The sequence below is a fragment of the Zosterops lateralis genome (assembly GCF_965231275.1).
Source record: "Zosterops lateralis genome assembly, chromosome: 5".
NCBI classification, from domain to species: Eukaryota; Metazoa; Chordata; class Aves; order Passeriformes; family Zosteropidae; genus Zosterops; species Zosterops lateralis.
In genome coordinates this window covers 7,241,112-7,264,541 of record NC_139766.1, presented here as the reverse complement: position 1 = coordinate 7,264,541, position 23,430 = coordinate 7,241,112, and the positions used below count along the sequence as shown (strand labels likewise).

General features: G+C 42.4%; 2 protein-coding genes across 6 annotated transcripts in view; one reads left to right on the top strand and one right to left on the bottom strand.

Annotated features, from left to right (window-relative positions):
• The window catches only part of MAEA (macrophage erythroblast attacher, E3 ubiquitin ligase), a 48,008-nt gene extending 35,154 nt beyond the window's left edge, over window positions 1-12,854 (bottom strand). The window contains exons 1-3 of one of the 3 annotated variants that reach the window (XM_083861215.1): window positions 12,725-12,837; window positions 4,998-5,095; window positions 3,364-3,546 (exon numbers count right to left, since the gene is read on the bottom strand). Coding sequence is in view for 1 of the 3 variants with exons in the window: in XM_083861214.1 (XP_083717340.1) it covers window positions 12,725-12,793 (69 nt within the window). In the remaining 2 variants the exon portion in view is untranslated. Of the gene's footprint in view, window positions 1-3,363; window positions 3,547-4,997; window positions 5,096-12,724 lie in introns of all 3 variants that reach the window. The other 2 variants (XM_083861216.1, XM_083861214.1) reach the window with 2 other exon arrangements.
• Window positions 12,855-13,544: 690 nt separating this feature from the next.
• Window positions 13,545-23,430, top strand: part of CTBP1 (C-terminal binding protein 1) — a 236,465-nt gene continuing 226,579 nt past the window's right edge. For 2 of the 3 annotated variants that reach the window (XM_083860929.1, XM_083860925.1), the window contains exon 1: window positions 13,545-13,671. The gene's annotated coding sequence lies outside the window, so the exon portion shown is untranslated. Of the gene's footprint in view, window positions 13,672-18,384; window positions 18,516-23,430 lie in introns of those variants that run through there. The other variant, XM_083860928.1, reaches the window with a different exon arrangement.

Sequence of the window (23,430 nt, the reverse complement as noted above, 5' to 3'; positions counted from 1 at the left end):
CACAAATTGAATATAGACAAACAGCTGCTGAACACACTCCCACACACCTCAGCTCTTGCTTATCTCTACAAACTCTCAGAAAAACACCTTTAGAAAACATGTGATGAGAACATACCATCTATAGCCTTTAACAATATCAAAAAGGAGAGGAGACTGCAGACCATTTTCCCCTCACAGAAGTTCATTAATTATAGTGATCAAAGCTTAAAAAGCTTTGCTACCTCAAAGACATTTATGTTGTTGGAAGTCAGACATCCAGACTGGACTTATGCTCATTGTAGCACCTTGAATTTTATTAAGCAGTTGAATGGCATTTCGAGAATGTGGCAAAGTTTTAGCCTGTTCCACACTTGCAGCTTCTACAATAGACACAGTCACTCACTGAGCACCTGGGGTTTGCAAACGTTGAATACAGAGACTGCTGAAAAGCTCTCTGCTTGGGATAGAATACAACATGACAGAACGAACACCAGCTGTGGAGAGGTGTTGTAGTTGCAGAGGTGTTGTAGTTGTCCAGCCACAAAAGCCTTCTGGGTCACAGCTAGAAATCCACACTTGTTACCATCACAGACAACATGACTCCACACAACATCACATTCAACTAGACTTCAAATAAGTAACTGCTATTACCAGGGCCTTAGAGATACAAGCAGCTTAAGGAAGACAAAAAGCATCTACACAATTGAGTTTGTGACCTAGCTACAAAGGACAACAAAGTCACACTTCTACATGCCTTCTTTGTCTTTACAAAGGTCTTCTCCTAAGCCTTCCTGATGATGTATGAGCAACTGAGTCTGAGGAGAGAACTACTATTCACTCATGTAAGAAGTCCAAAGGAAGCTGAAGATACACAGGCCTCGAGAGATGATTGACAAAGCTATTGAGGGACCATTCACACAGGTACACAGGAGCAGAAGGGAGGAAAGGAGAGAGTTCTTGGATGACACAGTAAACCTCTAACCATTGCTGGGATGTCATAGTGAACAAGGTAAGTAGCTGTCTGTGACTGAAAAGGGCAAGTTTTGTGCCCCTACTCCAAAAGGAGAACCTGGAAGATCACAAAAACTGCAGGCTGGTCTGCCTCATCTCAGTTCTTGTGTAAGTTTTTTCCTTCCTACAGAAAAAAAAACCAACTTATGGAAACCATTTCTAAGTTTATAAAGGTGACTAGGAATAACCAGGCCAGAACTGTCATAAGCAAATCAAGCTTGACAACGTTTGCTTTCAGTGGTCTCTGAATGGCAGGAGCATGCTGGCAGCCTTTCATGCCAATAGCAATGAGGTTTTTGACATTGTCTCACTTGTGGCCAAAGAGAGGAGACATGGACTCTCAATGGCTGAATACAACATGGGTGAGGGACCAACTGCACAGTCAGGCTCTAAGAATAATGGTCAGTGGTTTCAAAGCTTCCTGGGGGCCAATTACAAGTACTGCTTGACTCCACAGGAATGTTATCAGCTCCAACATACATGTCATCTTCAACCATCTGCACTACAGAACAGACAGTCAGAAAGCTCACAGGGGATAAACTGGTGGAATGCTTCATAAATACAAATGGGTGTTGGAGTTACCATTCAGAAAAAATGACAAGCTGGAAAAATACACCAAGAACTTTATGAAACGTAATCAAGGCAAACACCAGGGCCCAGTATCTGGCACAAAACCACCCCAGCCTTCAGCACTGGTTGTGGAATAACTGGCTAGGCCCACCACTGCAAGAAAAGATGCAGAGGTCCTGATGGACAGCAGGCTGGACATGAATCAACAACAGGCTCTCATGGCAATGAGGGTTAACCCCATCCCAGGCTGCATTAGCAAGGCTAAAGGCAGTGGGTTGAGAGGAGTGATTGTTTATGCTCAGCATTTATGCAGACTCATCTGGAATACTGAATCTGGTTTTCAGGTCATTCCCCCACCCACTAAAAAAGAGACAAACTGGAGAGAGTCCAGAAGGCTGCCACCACGACAGTGAGCTGCTTGGAGGATAAAAAAAAAAAAATCCAAGAGAAGCTGAGAGGGGCAGCTTGTTTCTGTTGTAGAACGGAAGGCTACAGGGAGCTGGAAGCAGCACAATCTGATAGAAGCTTTCTACCACCAAAAGGTGAAGGTCACAGATAAGAGCCTGCCAGACTTTCCGGAGTTACAGAGCAAAAAGGAAGGAGGCAGAGCTGACAACTGTCACTAAAGAAAATTCCAGCTGGACATAAAAATATTTCAATCAGAAGACTTGGTAAGCACTGGAACAGCAGCCCAGAAAGGTGACGGAATCTCCACCCTCAAGAACTTTCAGAACTTGGCAGGACTCCGAGCAACTCAGATTAGCTTTTGAAGTTCGCCAAGGCCTAAGAAGAAGCCTGAATTTAACTCTGTCTGCAGAAGTACTTTCCTGCTTTAATTTAATGATTTCATCTTTGCTAACTTAGACATCAAATACATTTCCATACAAAGATCTATCTGAATGACCATACCAGAAAAGACCAACAGTCCCCTCTCTCTGTCACTCTTTTCTCTGATGATATCCAGAAAGAGCATGGCACTTGAAAAAAGGCAAGAACAAAGTTACTAATCCAAACAGTCTCTTTGGACTTCTTGAGCCAGAGATGGGAGTTTAATAGCAGAAACACCACAGGCTGTTTTTCACTCGTGAACTCTGCTGGTTGCTGTTGACCTGAGTTTTAGCACTGCAACATCCTGTTGTGAGACATTTCACAGGCTCACAGCTATGTGAAGAAATACTCACCGTTTTTGACTTTTCAGCTGATTTGAAACACTCTTGTTCTTGTTTTGGAAGTAAAAAAGAGAACCCTCTCTTTTCTCCTGCATACCTCTCACATATCCTGAGATTGAAGAGACTCTTTAAACCATTCCTTGAAGACAGACATTCTATCTCTCTAATCATTCTTGCCCTTCTATAGGCATTTTCCAGTTCTACTACACCCCTTTTCAGGATGCGAGAAGGGAGAAAATAAGAGTAACTCATACCACTTGAGAGAACAAGAAAGCATGGATTTTAACTGCTGTGTGTTGAGTTCTCCATTCTTCTCTTTCCCAACACTTCTGTCCTGTGTTTGTCAACATTAACCTGACCACTCACAGAAAACATTCACTATTAGCCCTGAGATCTCACTGACCAATGACGATCATTTCCAACTCAGTTATTATATATATATATATAAGACTAGGATTAATTTTCTTTCCACCATACCTAAAAGCTGTATTATACTGCACTTGTCTATACTGAATCTATTTTAACACTCATTCAGTCTCTCACTGCTTTTCTCTAATAGTTCACACTTGGGCTATATTTGCAATACCCCAATTATCTCAGTATCATAAGGAAACTGCTTCATCTCAGCACTTACTCTTTCTTCCAGGCTGTTCAAACAGCTGAATATCACCAGGATGCCAGCAGAATCCTAACACCAATCTTCCTCCATTACAGAAGCTGGTTACTAAATCTTGATGTTTGTTTTTTATCTTGCCCAGTTCCTTATCCGCATAAGGACTTCAGTCTTTCTTGCAGGAGTTCCTGGTAAGGCTTATCTCTAAAAAACATTCAGTAATATGAATAAACTATCAACCAAGTCCACCTCACTGCCTCCTTCAGTTTTTTTAAAAACAACTCCAATATCTTTACATGGCATGCACTTTTTAAAAGTCACATTAACTGAGGTACATTATTCCATATTGGATTAGTTGGGATACTATTTCTGCATCAATAAGCCACTGGTTGGAAAGGAAAAATCAATTACATATATTAGGAACCTCACTAAAATTTTACTTAACAAAGTAGAAGCAGGGAAACAGTCTTCTACATTGTCTTTCTTCCACAGCTATCTATCAAAATCTTCAGACTACTTCAGCATTTATCAGAGAATTAAGAGGACGACTGAACACAGGAGAAAGGGATTTCTCCCAAGACAAAAAAGTTTTTTATAACAAGTGTTACATGCTGCATTTCTGCTCCTCTGGAGGTGTAGAATGTTAGGCCAAAGTCTAATGGCAACTGTGTGAAATTCCAAATACCACCTTGATGCTGCCCACAAATTTTCCTAACTGGTACAGAGCAATACCCAAAGACTGAACTACATATTTACTGCATGACTGAAGTTTTGGGGAAAAAAAAAAAAAAAAAAAAAAAAAAAAAAAAAAAAAAAAAAAGTAAGCCTTTATTCCCCAAATCTTTAGCCTTCCAATTGATCTTCAGCACACCAGTTCTCACACTGATCTGGTCACATACTACAACACTGGCCAAATTCTGTACTTATATAGATTCAAACCTAAGGAGCTCCAAATAAAAATGGAAAGTAAAACACAATCACTTTCAGACCACAACATAAATCAAAAAGTCTCTAGCCCACAGTAACTGCATATATGAAAATAGTTTAGATGCAGTAGAACAAAGAAAAAAACAGTTTGTAGAGTTATCATTTGGTTGTTGGGAATTATAGAGTAAAAGTGAGACTTTAAAAAAGTCAATTGAAGGAAAAAATATTTGGTTGTATATGTAAGACCTTTAACTATTCTCCAGACTCCTGTGAACAGGAATTTTCAAAGGTTTCTTTTCTAAAACCTGATTTTCACAGAAAACAATGTAGTCAACAGAAACAAGCATCTCTTACATAGGTTTGCAATTCTGTGAAGAACATCCATTTTCCTTCTGTATTTGATAGAAAGTAGTTAATTGGGTCTAACTGGTACCAATTCCTGTGGAGGGAACTTTTAACTACATCTCGTGACTTGGCAGACCTCTGTGTGCATCTTCCCTCATCAGTGTTAAAATATCTTGGCTGAAAGTAACTCCTTCCCACATAAAATGTGATTTTTTTTAAAAAAAAACATAAAAACCAACATTGTGCATCTTTCCAAATTAACTCAGTCATGAGCAAGAGAGAAGTAGAAATGGATTTTTAAAAATCTTATTAAGTACATGAAGTCACAAAACTAGGGGGAAGCAAAAAGAGTTTCAAGAAATAAAAAATAAAAAGAGTCCTACCAGATTAGGTGGGGGGAACCATTACAGAACTATGCTCTCCTTTCAAGGGTCAGAAAAATGGTGTGCCTCCTCTCCTCAACTGTGTTAGCTTATAACACCTGAAAAGCACCAGAGATTTGTATGAATCTACAGGTCTCCAAGACAATTCAGTTGAAGACTTTGATATATAAATAAGCTTTTTTCAAATGCCCCTACATGGAATTAAGCCTGCTGGGGAAAACAGAGAGGTGTAGTGATGAAATTGCCTTTCAAAAAACTAAAAGCAAAGACAACTTAGCACTACTTTAGGCAAGGAGAACAGGAAATATAGGAACATGTAAGAAAAATTTAGCACCTCCTCAAGAGTTTTAATAAACAGTGTCAAGAGAAAAACTAAACCCCACAAGAAACATCTTCATGCATTCAGATGTTGTCTTGAGACTAAATCAGATCACTGTGCTCACTGCTTCAACAAAACAGCAAAGTAGAGGACATCTATTATATATGATGCCATAGAAAAATGAGGCAACTACTGAAAAATTTCCTGAAAGAAGTAAAAAATAAGCACTTCCATGCAGAATTCCTGAAATTCTGTATTTTTATATAGTTCATTTTTTCCTCAATGATTCTTGGATTACTTCAGACCAGAGTCAGCATCATTATTGATCACTGGACTTATCCAAAACATAAATGATATCACCACCTCTTCAGTGAACTCTTCTGATGGGTAGCTCTTATCAATTCCTTAAAATAGTAATAGTTTTTCTTTGTTCTAGGCAAAATCAGAAGAGGAAAATAAAGTTAAAAGAATAGTAGTATATTTCACTACTAATATTTCAGGAATGAAGGGCTTAGAATAATGACTATATTGAGGTTAATTAGGTAAAAGCATTAAAATGAAATCTTGAAGATATAGATCCAAACAAAGTAATTTCATAAGCCTAAAAGCAATTGGAAGTAATTTGGATTATTAAAAATTAGTTATTTTTAAAGACAGTTTCAATGTTTTGGAAGAGTAAAGCCTAGTAGCTTGCCTTAGTTCCAAACAAGTCAGTTTTACAACTCGGGAAGACAGAACTGTGTATTCTAGAGCAGCCATGTCCCAAAAGAAACCATCATTATCTTATTCAAAGCTGTGACTTCAATACGGGAGAGAACGAGCAGCAAAATTTCTTGGACTATCCATCTGCTACACACACAAAGTCAACAGAAGCAATCACCCTCCTTCAAAATATTATCCTCTTACACAAACTGCAAGTAACTATTTCTAAATACATTATGAACTTTTGAACAAGGCTTCCTACAAGAAAATTAAGTGCTTTACAAAGTCATTTTACTGTTATGGAAAACTGTCTTGCATCCTTCCATAAGGAAGTTGACAGCCATTTTAGAGCCCTGTCTAGAACTACCCTGAGGACATCAGAGGTCAGTCCTTTTCAATGCACTTGTTTATGGCTGCACCCTGGACTTACACCTCAAAAGAGAAGTCTTTGCTTTTCTTTTTTTTTAGTAGGAATACTGGAGTACTAACAAGTACTAAGCAATGCTCCCTGGCCAAAGAAGCAGCTGAGTTGCAAAGCTAAGGTCACTCAGCAGGTTTGTGTCCTAAGCAAGTCCTTCCATTTGTTTTGACCCTTCTTTCTTCTCCAAATATTTGTTAATTTTACTCACAGCACCACCTCTTTACCTCTTTCAATGAAAGAGGTCATTGTCCCTCTGTGCATTTGCACAGTCCAGACACCAGGATACTGCCTGGAGATCTCATTTCCAATCAGATTGCTCCAAATAACCTATTCCAGCCAAAGTGACAGCATTTCTTGTAAGACAATTAACCATCATCAATTCAAATTAGCAAACCCATGTCAGAATATATGAATGTTCAAAGTTCTACTCAATGTATTATCTATTTTACTTTCATTTTCACTACTTTACAAGTCAACTTAATCCACAGAGCTCTTCAAAAAAGCTGAGGTAAATCAAAAGAAGCTGTGAAGTAGTTAAATTACTGGCTGTCAAAATAAAAGTATCTTTAAAAACTGCTTTATTTAAATCAAATAACACGTATTGTAAGCAATCAGTTGCTTTGGCATATTTCACATTCTGGGTTAGCAAATACTTCCCACATAGTGTATCTTCAGGCTGTAAGTTGTGGGAGGCCAAGTGTACGATGCAGGCAGCTTTTTGACTTAACAAGGACTGATGGATCCTGTCAGTGCGCCCTTACAGCAAATACCCATCTGCCACAACAGTGCTTCCCTAAATCTGTGAGCTCAAAAGGTACACTCTGATTATACAGGAACTACTGATTTGAAAGACAATAGCAAGATGCTTAGGGAGCACACCAAGTAAAGCATTTTCCGCCTATTACAGAACCTAGGAAATGTTTGAAGCTCATCTTTACTCATTTCTCAGATCTTGAAAAACACTCACTATGCGAAGACTTAAATCTTGTTTTATGTCAACATTTAAAGATCCCAAAGTGCTAGCTACCCTACAAAACATACACAAAAATAGACACAAACCAAACTCACAAGATCACAGGCCACTGTCCTGTGAAAACACTACAAATCAAGTGTGGTGCAATGAGGAATTGCAACATCAGGTAAGTGTTCGTTTGAAGATAATAACAGGAAATCTTCCGAAAGATATTTGAGAATACCCTTCTTCAAGTATCTCCCTACAGGCTTAATGGGGTACTGATAATCAAGCAACAGCTCTAGCTCATGACCACACTGCCTTTTACTGTGTTTTCTTCCTTCATTAATCACTTTAAAATGTATTTTATAGTGAGTAGTCAGGGGTGGAAAAGAGACCAACAAGAGCAAATTTCTTCAGCTACTTTACAACGTCAAACTTCTTATGAAGTCCCACAGTGTTAGCTTTTTCTTAAAAAGGTGGTTTTTAGAACAGAGCCCAGTGCAGGAAAACAACAGCAGGACAAAAGATGCCACACTTGTTTGGTGACACACACACACAGACACACATGATGTGTCAAAACAGGAAGTGCATTATTCAGCAGCACAGGAACGCTCGGCATGGACATTCAACATTCAACATTCGGTGAGTCAGAGCACCCAGGCTGAAGATGGATTGAGTATGAGATAAGTGTTCATGATGAGTTAGTGCAAAGCTGTTACCAACATCCAGGTTTAGCTTATTTTACCAACCTTCTATCTGAAGAGCATTTAGATAATCTAGAAAGGAGCCTACAAGAGAGCTGGAATGGGACTTTTTACAACAGGAGGTAGTGACAGGACAAAGGGGAATGGCTTCAAACTACAAGAGGGCAGGTTTAGGTTAGATATGAGGAAGAAATTCTTTTATTGTGTGGATGGCAAAACACTGGAACAGGCTGCCCAGAAAGCTGCAGATACCTCCTCCCTGGGAGTGTTCAAGGCCAGGCTGGATAAGCCTGTGAGCAACTTGGTCTAGTGGAAGCTGTCCCTGGCCCTGGCAGGAAGGTTGGAACAAGATAATCTTTAATGTCCCTCCCAGCTCAAACCATTCTATGATTCTACCATGATAAATACTTTTTACATTGATGTACAGACAGTGAACTAAGTGTTACAATTGTTACTTCTGTCTTAAGTTCTGCTTGAACCACTTTCACTGAATAACTTTTGCTGCTACCGGTTCAAAGTTTTGACAAAAGTACTCTTGACTCTTAAAATTAGGTTCAAAACCAACTTAGAGTAAAGCTTATAAACATGGGGGGGAAAAAAAGTATTGCAAGCAGTTATGCAAAAAATTAACCTCGCACTTCTTCTGCCTCAGTGGGTAAAAAAAAGTTGATCTGAACTGTTTGACATCTCCATTAGTGACCTGGATGATGGGTCCAAGTGCACCTCCCCAGTCTGCAGAGGATACAAAACTGGGAGGAGCTGTAAATATGCCAGGTGGTTGTGGTGCCATTCCTACAGATCCCACCAGGTTGGAGAAATGCGCAAACAAGAAACTCATAAAATTCAACAACAAAGGGGAACAAAGTCTTACACTTGAGAAAAAACAACCCTTTGTAGCAGGATATGCTGGAGACCAACAACCTGGGAAGAAGCAGCTTTGTAGAACAGAGCCTGGGGTCCTGCTGGACAAGTTGCCTGTGACAGCAGTGTGCCCCTGCAGCAAAGGCTTCCAACAGCACCCCAGGCTGTGTCAGGAAAAACACTGCCAGGAGGTCAAGGAAGGGGATCCTTCCCCTCTGCTCTGATTAGAACTGAGACCCACCCAAAGTGTCATGTCCAGTTTTGCCTCTGCAGTACAACAGAGATCTGGACATGCTGGATGAGTAAAGAGAAGGTGACAGAGATTAGAATAGATTGGAGAATCTGACATGGGAATAAGGGCTGAGAGAGCTGGAATTGTTCAACCCAGAAGAGGCTCAGGGAAAGCCTTACTAAGGTGTATGAATATCCCATGGAGACAACAAAGAAGATGGAGCTACACTCCTCACAGCAGTGCCCCATAAAAGTACAATAGACACAAACTGGAATACAGAATTTTTTTTGTCAACCAAAGATTACTTTCTTTTAGCATCCCAACAGCAGTCAAACACTGGAACAGGTTCACCAAGAGATGCTGGAGTTTCCATCTTGGGAGGTAACTGAGAACAGTCTGGCCACGGTGCTGAGCAACCTGCTCCAGCTGACCCTGCCTGGAGGGCAGGATTGGACTGGATTGTCTGCAGAGGTCCTTCCTAACCTCAGCTATTCTGTGGACTCAGGACAGAAACAATATGCACTCCACATATCCCAGTCTCCTACTTGTTTCCCTGTAACAATCCAACAGTTGCATTTCCATGAGAAATTAGTATCTTATTAAATCTGCTGCCAATATTTTCCCCGACAGAGCTGCCAACAAAAGAAACCAAAGAGTAGCTCTGAGAAGGCACTGACATATTCTGTGCTTCTACAACTGTCCTGTTGATGAACTTTTTTTTTAAAGCAGTAGCAGACCAGCTAACCCAAAACTGCTTGCCAACAAACAGCCCAGAATATTTTCAAAAGTGATATTCCTGCTTTTAGGTCTTCAATCTTCCACTTTTAGGGTCTTAGCCTATAGAGCTTGCTATCAGTTTAATAATTATTCATACTGCTAAAGAGATGGATGAATTATCCAGCTTCCTGTCATCACTTGTTTATTATTTTCAGCAAAGAACTATGATAACAATGTTTGCATTCATTCATTTTCAAATTGTCAGCTTTCATCTTATGTGCTCTCATCTGAGACTAGCAGAATTCCCCATCAGAAGGATTAAAAAAAAAAAAAAAAAAAAAAAAAAGATTCCCCAGCAGTTTGGTAGAAGAATAGCTGACAACCTTCTTGTCCTTGAGAAGGGACTGGAGGGGACGGGAGGGGAATATTCAAGAATTATTCTGCACACTTAAAGAGCTTCTCTAGATTCAGCTGAAGAATTCTATTTACTTCCCCTGAGCTGAACTGCTGAAGAACAGCTGAAGTATTTCCACTCCAGCAGCCACCACAATTTAGCTATGGAACAGGGATTTCCCTCTGCAGCTTGAAGCACTCTTTCACATGAAAAGCGCTCTGTGGAACACACTGTAAATGTAGAACTATTACACAACTATTATCTAGTGATGCTGGCATGAGGAAGCTAGAGGGAGGAAACAGGAAGGATATAAATACAAGTCTGCAATATTTTATATTTTACTCACATAAGGGAAAATCACCAGTGTCCAGAGCTCCAACAGAAATATCTGAGCTACTGTGTTGGTGAACAAAATAAATTTTAAAAAAGTGATGATAAAAGACATTTTACACAGCATTTGAATAAACTGGAAACAAAAATTCAGAGGCTCAGTCCCACAGAAACTTTTAGGTATCTGACTCCTGAAGAGCAAAATGCAATTCCATATCAACTTACTTCAGTAGACTTTAGCCCTAGTGCTCATTTCTCTGTGCTGCCTTTTTACCTCCACCACTAAAATGTTTTGATATATGACTCACATCTAAGAACATTTCAGAGGACACATTCAAAAGATTTGAGCAGACACTGTTCTGGCAGGTTTTTTTTAAACAATGAAAATAGTTGCTAAAGATTGCAGGAACAACCCAGAAGTTGAACGACTGCTGGGAAAAGTCAATAAACATCACCTTTGCTTGGAAATTAAGAGTTTCAGTGCAAGGGTGTCTCACCCACTGACTATTTAGCTCGCTAACTTTACAAACAACATTCCATTCTGTTATGTATATTTTTGTTGAGATATTTTAAGGGAAAAGAATGCTTGTGGAAATAAAAGAATTAGTCTAAAATATCCTCTACCTTTTAAATCGCTGGCACCTTGACAATTCATCTTAAGTCATAAGCACCAAAACAAAAAACTCACTGATCTTCACTGCAGCAATCTTTCAGGAATGTAGCAACCAAGGCTGTGGCAACAACTGGAATACACCTAAAATGCAGTCTTTAAACGATGTTCTTAACATTAAATACCTTCACATCTTCACATTGTTCTGGCTATGGAAAGTGCTAGAGAGCTCTTTACAGCTATTTTAAAATTTAAGCCTGATACTGTCAGGTTCAAAGGAGCCTTCACATGTAAAATGGGAATCAACACTTTGTCCTTCTGCTTGTAAGGACCTCAGCAGACAGAGCTGGTGGAGGAGGACATGCACAGGAAGAACATGGCCAGAGAGCCTGCAGAACCAACACTGCAAAGAGCACACAATGCTCGGCGTGTGAAGGCACAGCGTGATCGCAGCACAACAAAGTTGACTTTGCAAAAAACATCTTCTACAGACGGCAAAATGCGGATACGCCGACACGAGAGATGTTTAAATAAGCGTTTTGCAATAGAGATCCTTCTCCCAGGTCCCTTCCACACTTGCTGCTATCTATGTGGTAGATCTCCTGTACATAAAACACGAGACTTCAAACAAAGGTTCCCGTTGATTCCTATGAGCATCATCCTCGCAGTCCAGCAGTTCTGGGAGGCACTGAGCGTTAAGGTCATCGCTGAGTCCTTCGCCTGCCTCACGACACCTGCTTAAAGCCCAAGACCACCCGTGCAGCCCTGGGAGACACCTCCATCCTGCAGATCTCAAGGAACACCTTTAACCAAACTCTATTTTGCTTCGCCTCCACAGCCCTCCAGTACGTCTGTCCCTTTTTTGTATTTCAAGCTCATCTCCATCTTCGGGGGACCAAGCAGCCAGGGAACCATATTACACCGCCACCTCCACTCCCTCCCCTTTAACACGTCTCCTAACAACGCCACGTAGATGCAGATAATCATCTGGGATGAGCACTTGGGGCAGTCCTCGGCGTTCCTCAGGGAGCACGTTCCCCTCACACGCCCCGAGCCCTCTCCCCCAGCCCGGCTCCGGCCGAGCCCGCTCCCCCCTCACACCGCCCCGCCACCACAGGGACCTCACTTCTCTCCCAGCTCCTTTTTGTGTCCCCAGAGTGGCCCGGGGGCCTCCCCCATCCCCTCAGGGCACGGAGACACCAGGGAAGAGCCGCATATTCCAGGCACGTCCCTCTCCCTCCGCGGAGGGGGATGGGAAGAGCAGCAGCGGAGCGGCACCAGCCGAGACGTCAAGCAAAGGAAAAACGGGGACAGGCGGGAACTACGCGATAGGAACCGTTCCCCAACCTCCATCCCACAGCCCCGGGGCTCCCGAGGCAGGGAGAACGTGGGGGGAGAAGGGGCTCCCGCTCAGCGTTGCTCGGGCGGGACGCTGAGGGCGTTAACGCGCTCCCCCCGCGCCGGGGGCGGCCCGGCACCCACCTTGAGAGTGGGGTACTCCTGCACCTTCAGAGTCATTGAGAGCTGAGCGGCCGATTCCTGCACCGCCATCTTGGATCGGGCACCGGCCTCCCCCCGCCCGCTCTCCCTCCCTCCCGCCCTCCTCCCAGCGCGTCCCGGCGGGAGCTACCTACGGCGCGCGCGGCATGCCGGGAAACGGCGCGCGCCCCGCCCCGGCCCTCATGGACACGGCCCCAACCAACGCCACGCGCTCCCCCCTCCCCGCCGCCACCCCGCGCCGCCGCGCCTTGGTACGTTCCGCGGGGGCGGTGACGGAAGGAGAGCGACGGCGCGCCGGCCAATGAGGGGCTCCCTTCCTCACGTTCTCCCGCCGTGAGTGTTGGCACCGCCCCAGAGCTCGGGGAGCCGCGCCTGAATGGGCAGCGGTGTGGGAGTGGGCGGGGCCACGCGGATGCGCGGACAAATCAAATGGGATTACGGAATGGGGGTAGGCGGGATTTGAGGGGGTTATGGACACCCAGCTACCCAGTGCCGGTAGAGAGGGATTTCCTATCGCCCAATCAGAACATGTTTTGGGACTCAGTGGGCGGGGCCTAAAAGTAAATTTTGCTGGTGACTTCAAACGGCCGTTTTAACACCCCCGAGGTGTCCGGGAAGGGGAGGGGTGGGGCGCGGGGCGGGGCGCACTGTGATAAACAGCGCCGCCAGCCAATGCTGTAGGCTCTCACGTTGAAGGGCAGGCAGCTGAACCAATGGGCGGCGCGTCTGGGGCGGGCGGGCGGGCGGGGCGGCGGGCGGCGTGTGGCTGTGTGTACATGGGGAGGGGCGGGGCCGCCCCCCGTGAGTTCCGCGGGGCGGAGGGAGCGAGTGGGAGCCAGTGAGGCGGAGACGGCGGGAAGAGGTTTAAATAGCGGAGACGGCGGCAACCCCCTGCTCTCGGCTCTCTGGGCCGGCGCCGAGTTTCCCCGGTGAGCGGAGGCGTGGGGCGGGCGCAGCTCCCGCCGCAGCCGGGCCGGTCCCGCCCGCATCGCGGGGGACGGGGTGGGGAGAGGGGGGCGGCTCCGTGCGGCCGCCGGGGGCTCTGGTAGCCCATTCACGGGTCCCGCTGCTCTCGCAGCCGTGCCGGGAGCGGAGCTGCCGCCCCGGAGCCGCCGGGCGCTACAGGTGCGGAGCCGGGGCTGCTCCCGGCGGGATCCCGGGCCAGCCGTGATCTTCATGGCTGCACCCAGAGGCTTGGCCTGACCCGCTGACCTCTGGCCGGTCCCTCTAAGGTGACAAATTACCGCTTTAAGCGAGCGGTAATTCCTCTGCCGGACGTACGTGAGTGTTTCTATTAAAGAAAAAGAAAAAAAGGACGTGATCCTGCAGAGTTCCTACTTGAGCGTGCGAGGGAATAAAACCCCTCGTGGAGTGTCAGTCCTGATATAAAAGCTGGTTTCTGGGCACTGCGCAGAGGGCAGTGTCTGATGTGGTCTGAGCCCCTCGGTGTGTGACACGGGCCTGGGACAGACCCTCCTCACCCCGGGCTTGCCCCAGACGGGAAACCTGCCCCTCGCACCTGTACGTGCTGTAAATACAAACTTCGTTCTGCTGCTCAACTCGGTGTCAAAAGTTTAGTTTCTTGATGCGCTGGAAGCAAATGTGCTTCAAGCAGTGTGCTGCTGGAGTTTGAGGCTTTAGAGTGACCTCAAAGCTGTATCTATCAATACCAAGATGGATTTTTTGCTTTCTCAACATCGTGGTTATGTTTTTGCTGGTCTGCATAACGCTGTGTGAAAATAAGCACCAACACTCCCAGGAGGACCGAACACCTTTAACTTTCATGGTTTGAAAGAGCACATAATGTTTGTTAGAATATTTGGTGCCATTATTTCTGGTGTGCATAGACCTCATTGCACTGACAGTATCTGTCCACCACAAAGGCGTGGGGTAAATAAAAGGGAATGTGGGAAGTCACATAGTTGAGTGTTAGAGTCTTTTCAGCTCTCGACTCTGAACTATTTACTGATATTTACTCACAGCTGCCCTAGCATTGAGCCTTGTGCTGACCATAACCAGCAAATGTATACCTAAACATAATTTACCAAGCCCACACCAGGTGCAAAGCCTTTGTTTGAGAAGTGTATTAGTAAAAACTTTCGTGTTAGTTACACCTGGGATTAGCATTCGTGTCTAGACACGATCTTGGGACCAGATCCTGCAAGAGAATTTTTATAAGGGGGATTTTGACTCCATTAATGTTCTGTGTGGGGAATGGTTCACCCTGAGCTGCTTGGGTGGAGGATTGAAAACTTTGCACAATTGTTGCTGTATTTACAAACATAATTACTTGGCATTGTAAAATATTCCTGTTCTTCCTGTTTGTCTTAAATATCCCATAAGCTAATATTTAGAAGGAAAATTGCTCTTCAGTATTCCCCATGATTAATGGTACTGAGCAGCTTGAACTTGGCTCTGTGATGCTTAGAGGGACTGAAGAAGTGTGACTTGCCATGTAATTGATCAAGTCATGTATATATTTGTCCAAGATGCTTATTTGCAACAGATTTTGTTTATATGTAATCTCTTAATGGTCCTTTCTGATAGCTAATTTAATGTAACACAGATACCCTGTGGATACAGGTTGTGTGCTGAGACTGTGTCTGTCTTCAGACTGGAGGGTTATTGGTGAAGCTTTGTCAGACATTAGTAGCCAGACCTAAAGGGGTTGCTTAATGAAACAGATGGCCAAGCAACCATCATGTCAGAGAAAACAGCATGTATTCGTGTATTCTTAGTTTAACACAAGAGGGAGCATGTCTAATCTTTAACCTTTAAATATTGCAACTTCAGGGAGGAAGCTTGAAGTGTTGAGTGTCAACTAATTTATGTTCAAGGCTCCATGTGCAAATATTGATACAACCTATGCGTATTTCTGGCATGTTTTCAGCTCTAGGCTGCAGCTGTTGATTTATAGTGTAAATGTTGACGTGATAAATGTGGGGATGAGAACTAAGCTAATGATCTTTTGAAGTTGTTAAAATCGGTAGTTTCCTGCTAAATTAAGCAAAATGGCTATTGTTATTCCTGGGTATGGTTCTTAATATACAAAGGTTGTATTTTTCTCTTTAATATGAGGTTAATATATGTCTTTTGCTTAACCTACCATGCAAACTTATAAAGCCGAGTCTTAATTTAATTAAATTTAGTTTAATTCCCTATAGACCTTTGCTTTTAGAGTTCTTGTAAATCCTACCACTTTATTCTTCAATAGGAAGTATGAAGTTGGATCTACTAAGACGTTTTATACTGTATCTTCTTTATTTTTTCCTTGTCCCCTGGTGCCATAAAAGGAAAATGAAAAATCAGCTTTGTATTTCTTGGTATTGTCCAGTTGAAACGTAATGTGTTAATGTTTGTCCTGGCTCGGTGTCTTGTTAATGTGAATTAGCAATTAGTTGAACTTAAGCAGTGTACACAGAATACTCCAAACCTTTAGGAGAACTTTACTCATTTGTTTCCAGTAGCCTTCTGCTTTGCTCCAGATTAATGATCAGAGGAAAACATCTGTCTACCATTAAACACTGCATGCAAATTATCTATCTTTCAAGAACATAAGCCCTCTGTGTGTTATTTGGTGGAGCAGAGCAGAAACCTCAGTGCTCTGCTTTCATTTGCTGAAGAAAACTGCTGTGGATTGAGATTTTTACCACACTTGCTTCTCTTTCCTCTCTGTTATAACCCCAGTGCCAGGTGGCAGATGTGGGTGTGTGTCACCATCATTTCTTGTATTTGCAGACCAGACTGGCCTAAGGCAGGAATATGAAGCCCTGTGCTGGTTCAGGTGGGAAGGAGCACAGGTTGACTCAATGTTCAGTAGAGTTCTCCTCCTCCGAGCAGGTGGATGTGGTGGTATTGTCCATTAGAGTGTATTCTCCATTGTAATGGAGAAGCAGAATCTTTCACTCTTTTGGTGAGTCATGGTGTTTGAGAATTATTTAGGACCTTACCTTTAATCTGTGTTAACTTTCTCTTCTGATTAATGGGAAAAATGTTGATATTTTTCAACTGCTGCGCACAGCATTGACAGAAGAAGGTGTTAATATCAAATCAGCTTGTCTTCAAAACACGCCAGGCAGCAATTCTTGTAGGGCAGAAATGTGAGATGACTGTACTAATATTGGATACCTGTACTAATATGGGATACTAACATGGAATCATAGAATGGTTTGAGGTGGAAGGGACCTTAACAATCGTCCAGTTCCAACCACTATTTATTGTATGGATATTACATATTCATCAAATATTAGGACTTTCTGGAAGATAATGGGAATGAGACAGTTGAAGGGGACAACTACTAGGGATGTTGTTTTACTGAGTTATTCACAGCAACCAAGAATTTTTAGTGGCTGGCCCCATTGTAATGGATGTAATTGATTTTAAATCCTATATACTCAACAGTACTGTGGAGTCAGAAATTCACAGAGACTGAAGGGATGCGTTTTAATGGAAAAGTTTTGATGGAGTTGAATCTTGTAAGGATTAGATGAACTGCCTGTTGTCTTGGCTATTCCATATCAGTCAAGACTTAGGCTTTGGTTTTCTTGCCCAGCAGGCTTAGGCTGCTGCACAGTCTTAGAAATAAAGGTGTATTTTTACTTTAAAAGAAAGTAGTAATATGACTGTATAGCTCATGGTTTGGAGATTTTTTCTTCATTTTCTTATCATAACTTTAAATGTAACTGAAAAGTGTCTTAGTGTATCTGGCTTGTGTAAAAAGGCTGGTGAAGTTTTATTTCTGTATCTGAGAGGAAATTGCCAAGAGTAAAACCCCAACAAACAAACAAAAGAAAAAAAAACCCCACGACCAAAATCCAGCGATTAACAACAGCAGCAGCGATTGCCCTGATGTGCCACAGTTTAGAGTGTAGTTGTAAAGTAGTAAATACAGATCAAACGCTTTGTTTCCTTATTTTAACACGATTATAAGGACCCTTTCTTTATCCGGGGAAAATGCAGATGCCCTCAGCAGTTTGGGTTGCCAAGTTACCATAATGAATTGGGGTTGAGCCCTCAGTAGAGGCTGTGCTGGATCGTCCGTGGGACCATTTTCCTATCCCTGGTACCAATCTGGTACCTTTCAGGCAATGTGTATGTAGAACTTACTTAGAAATTATCCCATGTTTATGCAAACCGGGTTTCGAAGTTAAGGTATTTTTTATATTGCTTCTATTAAAAGAAAGTGGGGGGGGGGGGGGGATGGTGTTTTCACAATGTAGGTCAAATTCTTGTGAAACCTCATTAAAAAAAAAAAAAAAAGACTTGTATTTGCATAAAAAAGGGCATGTGGGACTGCCTGACAAAGTGCACAGACTCCTGTAACTTTCTGAACTGTCTAAATGGGTGATTTAAAATGCAGAGGGAAGGGGGTTTACCTGCAATATTTTTGGCCGTAAGCATTTTTTCTTTTTCTTTTTTATTTTCCTTTCTGAGTTGCAGCCCCCTGAAAAATGGGGGGGATTTAGAAAGAAAGTGCTGACACAGCCTTGACTTCAGAGCAGTGCCCTGCGTGCTGCTGCAATAATTGTCCAGGCAGTGTTTTCTGCTTCCCTGCCATTGTGCTTCACATTCCTTCAATCCCTTCCATTTTTAACTTTCCCAAAGTTTGGTGCCATCGCGAGCCCCCGGCGGCGTGTGCAGCCGGCGGAGGAGCGGGGTTGGCAGAGTAGCATGGACTTGTTAATCTCAGCCTGATCTTGTCAGCAACAGCCAGAGCCAGAAGGGAGAGAGAGGAGAGGGGGAGAGAACTCCGGCTGGGGCAGCGCTCCAAAAGGTTCGTCTGTTATGGTTTCTTTTTTTTTTTTTTTTTTTTTTTTTAATATCCCTAAATCGCGGCGTGTGCGGGTTTGGGGCTCGGCGCGGGGCCGGGAGCGCCTCCGGCCGCAGTCTCGGTGTGCCCGGGGCGGCTCCGGGCTCGCCGTGCGGACACGGCCACTCTCTATCCCTGTCTGTGTGTCTGTGTGTGTGTGTGTGTTACGGCCGCCGAGACGCCCAAGGAGAAGGAAACCCTGTTGGTTCTCCATGCAAATGACCGCTTCGGTTTGTAACAAAAGCCTTGATGTTGGGCTGGGAGAAATGATCTGACAGTGTAACAACCCCCAGGCCACTTTCGCCATGTTTTTGTTTATTCGTGTTTCATTCCGTTTTCCGTAGCTATCTGGCAGATGTTTCCAATTTCGCTGTTTGTTGTTGGTTTGGGGTTTTTTTCCCCCTCTCTCTCTCTCTTCTTTTTTTTTTTTTTTTACACCGCCGAGCCTTTTCGGAGTTAGCAAGAAAACGTGTGAAAGAATGTTAACAAAACAGAGAGGTGTTGCAGATGTTTATACTTTAGTTCTCGCCTGGCGATTCTGGCAGAGGGATTCAGTGCATACGAAGGAACGTAAGAAGCATCTGTTTTACCTACCGAGCCTGTGGTTTCGAAATGTGCCCATTGTAACTTGCGTATTTACATAAAGAGATGAAGTGAGCACGTTCCCGGTGCGGTGTGGCAGGTCGAGATTCTCATTTGTTTGCCACTGTTTTTGTAGGGGGGGTCGGAAAGGGAGGGGGAATCCAAAAGAAGCGAGGAAAGGAATATCTGTGGCACAACATGTATGCTCCTAGATAAACTCCTGCCATCTCGGAGTGCCTCTAAATATTTGAACAGCTTCCCTCAAGTCAAATAAAATTGGTTACCATGAGAAACAAAAAAGTCTAATAGAATAGTTGAGCACACTAATGAAAATCTGAATGTAACATTGTTCCAGAATCGTTCAAAGCACCGGATTAGACAGAAAACCTTGTCAATAACGGTCATAGTAATAACACGTTTAAACATTTTTGCTTCTGACATTCTGGAAAACAGCAGTACACAGAGAGCAGGGGTGGATGGTATGTTATCTTACAGTCGCATAAATTGAAATGTCGTTGTCTGCTAATGATATTAAAATCAGTCTGGTTGTAGAATTTTATGCTTGATGAATGTATCGAGGCTTACACAAATAAAATCTGAAATCTTAAAGGACAATGATTCAATGTCCGGAGCCAGTGGTTAAATCAGATGTGGTAACTATGGTGAGAGGTAAAGTTACTTAGCTTCCCACAGACCATGCATATGTGGATTTCTTTTCATATAATGGAGATTAAGGAGAAAAGGATTAGAAAATCTAAAGAGAAATTTTGAGTAGGAGACCTGTAGCCTTGCTCTGGGAATTAACACTGTGGAGGCTTTTGAAAGAGAGGCAGGCTGGAAGTAAACACTCTCTTGTAATATATATTGATGATAATTCTAGAAAGGAATCTTTCTGGTTGGGGATATCAACAGCAGCTCATGCATAGAGGAACAAAATCAATCCTCTCCATATTAAAATAATCCTCCTACTCCAACAAAACAAAAGCAGAACACAGCATAGATTTTCACATTACCAAGGGACAGCACAAAATCAGGTAAAATCTGCTGTTCTGAATGAATTTTAGGTTTTTGCAGAATGAAGCAATATTGATTTATTTGGATTGCTATTTTTAAGCATGTGTATGATATGTGTTCAGGATTTTTTTAAACTTCAGAAATGGTGGTCATAGGAAGTAGGAAATAAAATCAGAGCTTAGTGTTCTGGCTGGTAAATATTGGGGGAGTTTGGACAGCAGCCAGAGAGACTTGGACCACGTTTCTGATTTTCCTTGAGTTGAGAAGCTTCAGTGTTATCCTCAGCTTCTCAGGGAAGAACTTCAGATTATGCTGATCAGCTCCAAGGGGTATGGGAAGGGTTGTCATGCTTGCACATAAAACTCTGGTGTTCTGAGAGATGCTAATTAGTGATTAGTGATTTGAAAGCTTAGGAAACAGAAAGGGGAGAGGTCAGGTTCAATTTCCAGCACAGAGGAATCATTTCCCTGTAATAGTGAAAAGTACATTTACTATGAGAGTGCAGAGACATCTGGGGGACATGAGATGTGTTCAGCTTTCTAGTAATAGATGCTAAAGTGTATTGGGGTTTTGGCAATGCATTAGACACACCTTTGATAAAATACTGTAAAGTTTTGGGTTTCCCCTCCTCCCTGCCCCCACTGAGGCTGTAAAACACTTGTTTTATGGGAAGTTTGCAGGGGAACTGGTAGTTGAGCATAGCCTAGACACACAGTGTTAAGAGTTTTAAGGTGTTTGTGATTTTGCTAGGAAACACTTGGAGCTTTTTGTGGGTCATAATCCCACAGTTTCCCTTATCAGCTGCTCTAAGGGAGCATTATCAGGTACCTGTTAAGGAGACTGGGTTCACTATCACTGTGCAGCATTGTGGGTTAAACCCATGAATGGAATGTTTGCTTCTGGACTTCAGGCAAAATCATAAAACATAGACCCAACAACAGTGAAATTCACACTTATTACAAACTGTTTTCATAATAGGAATGATCAACACATTTTACTGATTTTTCTTTTTAGATTGTCATTTCTTCAAGGGTTCTGGAAGTTCACTAATTGTATTCTGCGCTAATAAGGAGGAAGAGGAGGGAAAAGAATTGAATTGCTGCTATCAGTGGACAATATTTTGCTTTTTTCTTCATGTTGGAGTTGACATTTATGGAATGGTACATTGTTATTGCATTAATAATGGATTATTATTTCAGAGGAAAATTTTTATTTATATAGAGATGGTTATTTTAGATTGAAGCAGAAAGCTTCCATATCCAGAGCAAAACTCAGATCTAGCTATTGATGCGTAACAATTAATTTCCTTTCCAGTGTGTGTTGAAATTGTTTTATCATCCTCCTTTATTAGGATGTATAACATGTAAGAGCAAACTACCTGATATTTCAGGCACAGGATGCTGCATAACCTAATGGATAGGAATACTGAAAATGGAAGAAATAGTGTTTTTCTTTCTTTGGTGTTGGATTAGGGCAGGTCAATTCACCTTTCTGTTTCTGTTTTTCATCTACAAAACAGGTGTAATGGTAATTCCTTTGATATCTATTGATGACATTTTGAAACAAGCAATATTTTGTCTTACAGAAGCACACATGGTGGATACTGACATATTTGCATCAAAAATTCTTAAACATTAAAAAGAACTAAAATCCTAGTGATTTGATAATAAAAATGTTTCCAGAAAAAAATTTCAGAGTTATTGCTGATGAGACTTTTTCAGACTTGTGACTCATGTGGGGGTTTTGTGGAGTAGCTGAATATCAGCTGGCTGGTTAGTACCTTGAGAGTGAGTATTGACAGATTATACATGTCTGGTTTAAATCTTGAACAAAAGATGGGCCTTTATTGAGTTGTTCAGGTGTTCTGTTGGGATCCAGCCAGAAGTGTAGTTTTAGCAACATCTTAGGATGCTGGAGCAAAACCCCAACCAACCCTCCATTTCTCCAGTGAGTCCATTTACACGAGTATTGGAGAACCCTCTGGCCTTCCCAAGAAAATTTGTAGGTTGCAAGACTGAGCAGTCCCGTGCAAACGGCTGTTTGTGCTCAGCCTCAAAGAGCTGAGTAATTCCACTGAAGCCCCTGGGTCTGCTGAAGTGAATGAGGGTTTGCAGCACTGAACATTGCAATATTTACCTTGTTCCTTCTGAGAACTTTCATGGAAGTTCTCCAGTGGGATGCGAAGTCTGAAGTGCTCTCTGGTATTTGAGAGACGATTCTTGCTCATATTTGCACATTGTATGAGGTTGTGTAAATTGGTTTCAGGTGCAGTATAGAGTATATGGGGGTAGTTTAATGCTGACAAGTGTGAGACAGTATAGAAGGAACTCAAGTAGACTGTCAGCCTGTACAAGTTATTCGTCACAAGTCATAATAAGGCTTATCATTTGTGACTTGTCAAATCTGATCAGCTTAATCAATATCAACTCAGGACACCAGAGAAGAGCATTTACATATAAAACTTGATGACAAAATTTAGGAAACCATAGTTTAAAGTACAGATTGCACCTTAAGTTGTCATAGTTTCCTTCATGTGTGACCCTGCTTCAGTTACCTACTTGTATCTTTATCTTTGTAGACAGCAGAGTTGGTATTTTGTTACTGCAGATGATCACTTGCTGTGGTTTGGGGTTCTGGGTGTTCTTTGATATAATTGAAATAGCCCCTAGCACTTTTTAAAATATGCTTTTATTTTTTCTGTTTAAAGGAGAAGGTTTTATTCTAAAAAGAACTCTAATATTATAAAACATTTTTTCCAACAGTATTCCATTTGAAAGGAATATTTTTCTTCATCTGGAGAACAAGACAATATGGCTTAGTTTGTAAAATTTGTTTATACAATGGTATTTTCTGAGTACACAGTGCCTGGAATATGTCTTAGCACATAAAAAATAGAATAAATAAAAGCTTTTGTATCCAAACAGCTTCTGTTTATATTTCTCAGTAAGAAGTGTGTGTGTGTGGAGAAGGATTCTTGTAGCTTTGAGAAACTGAGTGTATGCTTTGTCTTGTAAATTATGTCATTCGTTATCTTGGTAAATCTTAGAGCAGCAACTACATGACAGTTTCCCTTTAAAACAGTAAAGATCAGGTGGTGTTTCTGTGGAAATTCTAACTTATGCTGTGTTCTTGAGGTATTTCTCTACCTTTCTTAGGTATCTGTTCTTGGGTTTCGTAGAGGAAAGTTAACCAGGGATAATGTTGTGATCTGGTAATGCCTGTGTGAACGGGAATATATTCCCAGTGTTTTTCAAGGAAATAATGATGGTTTGAAAGCTTTCAC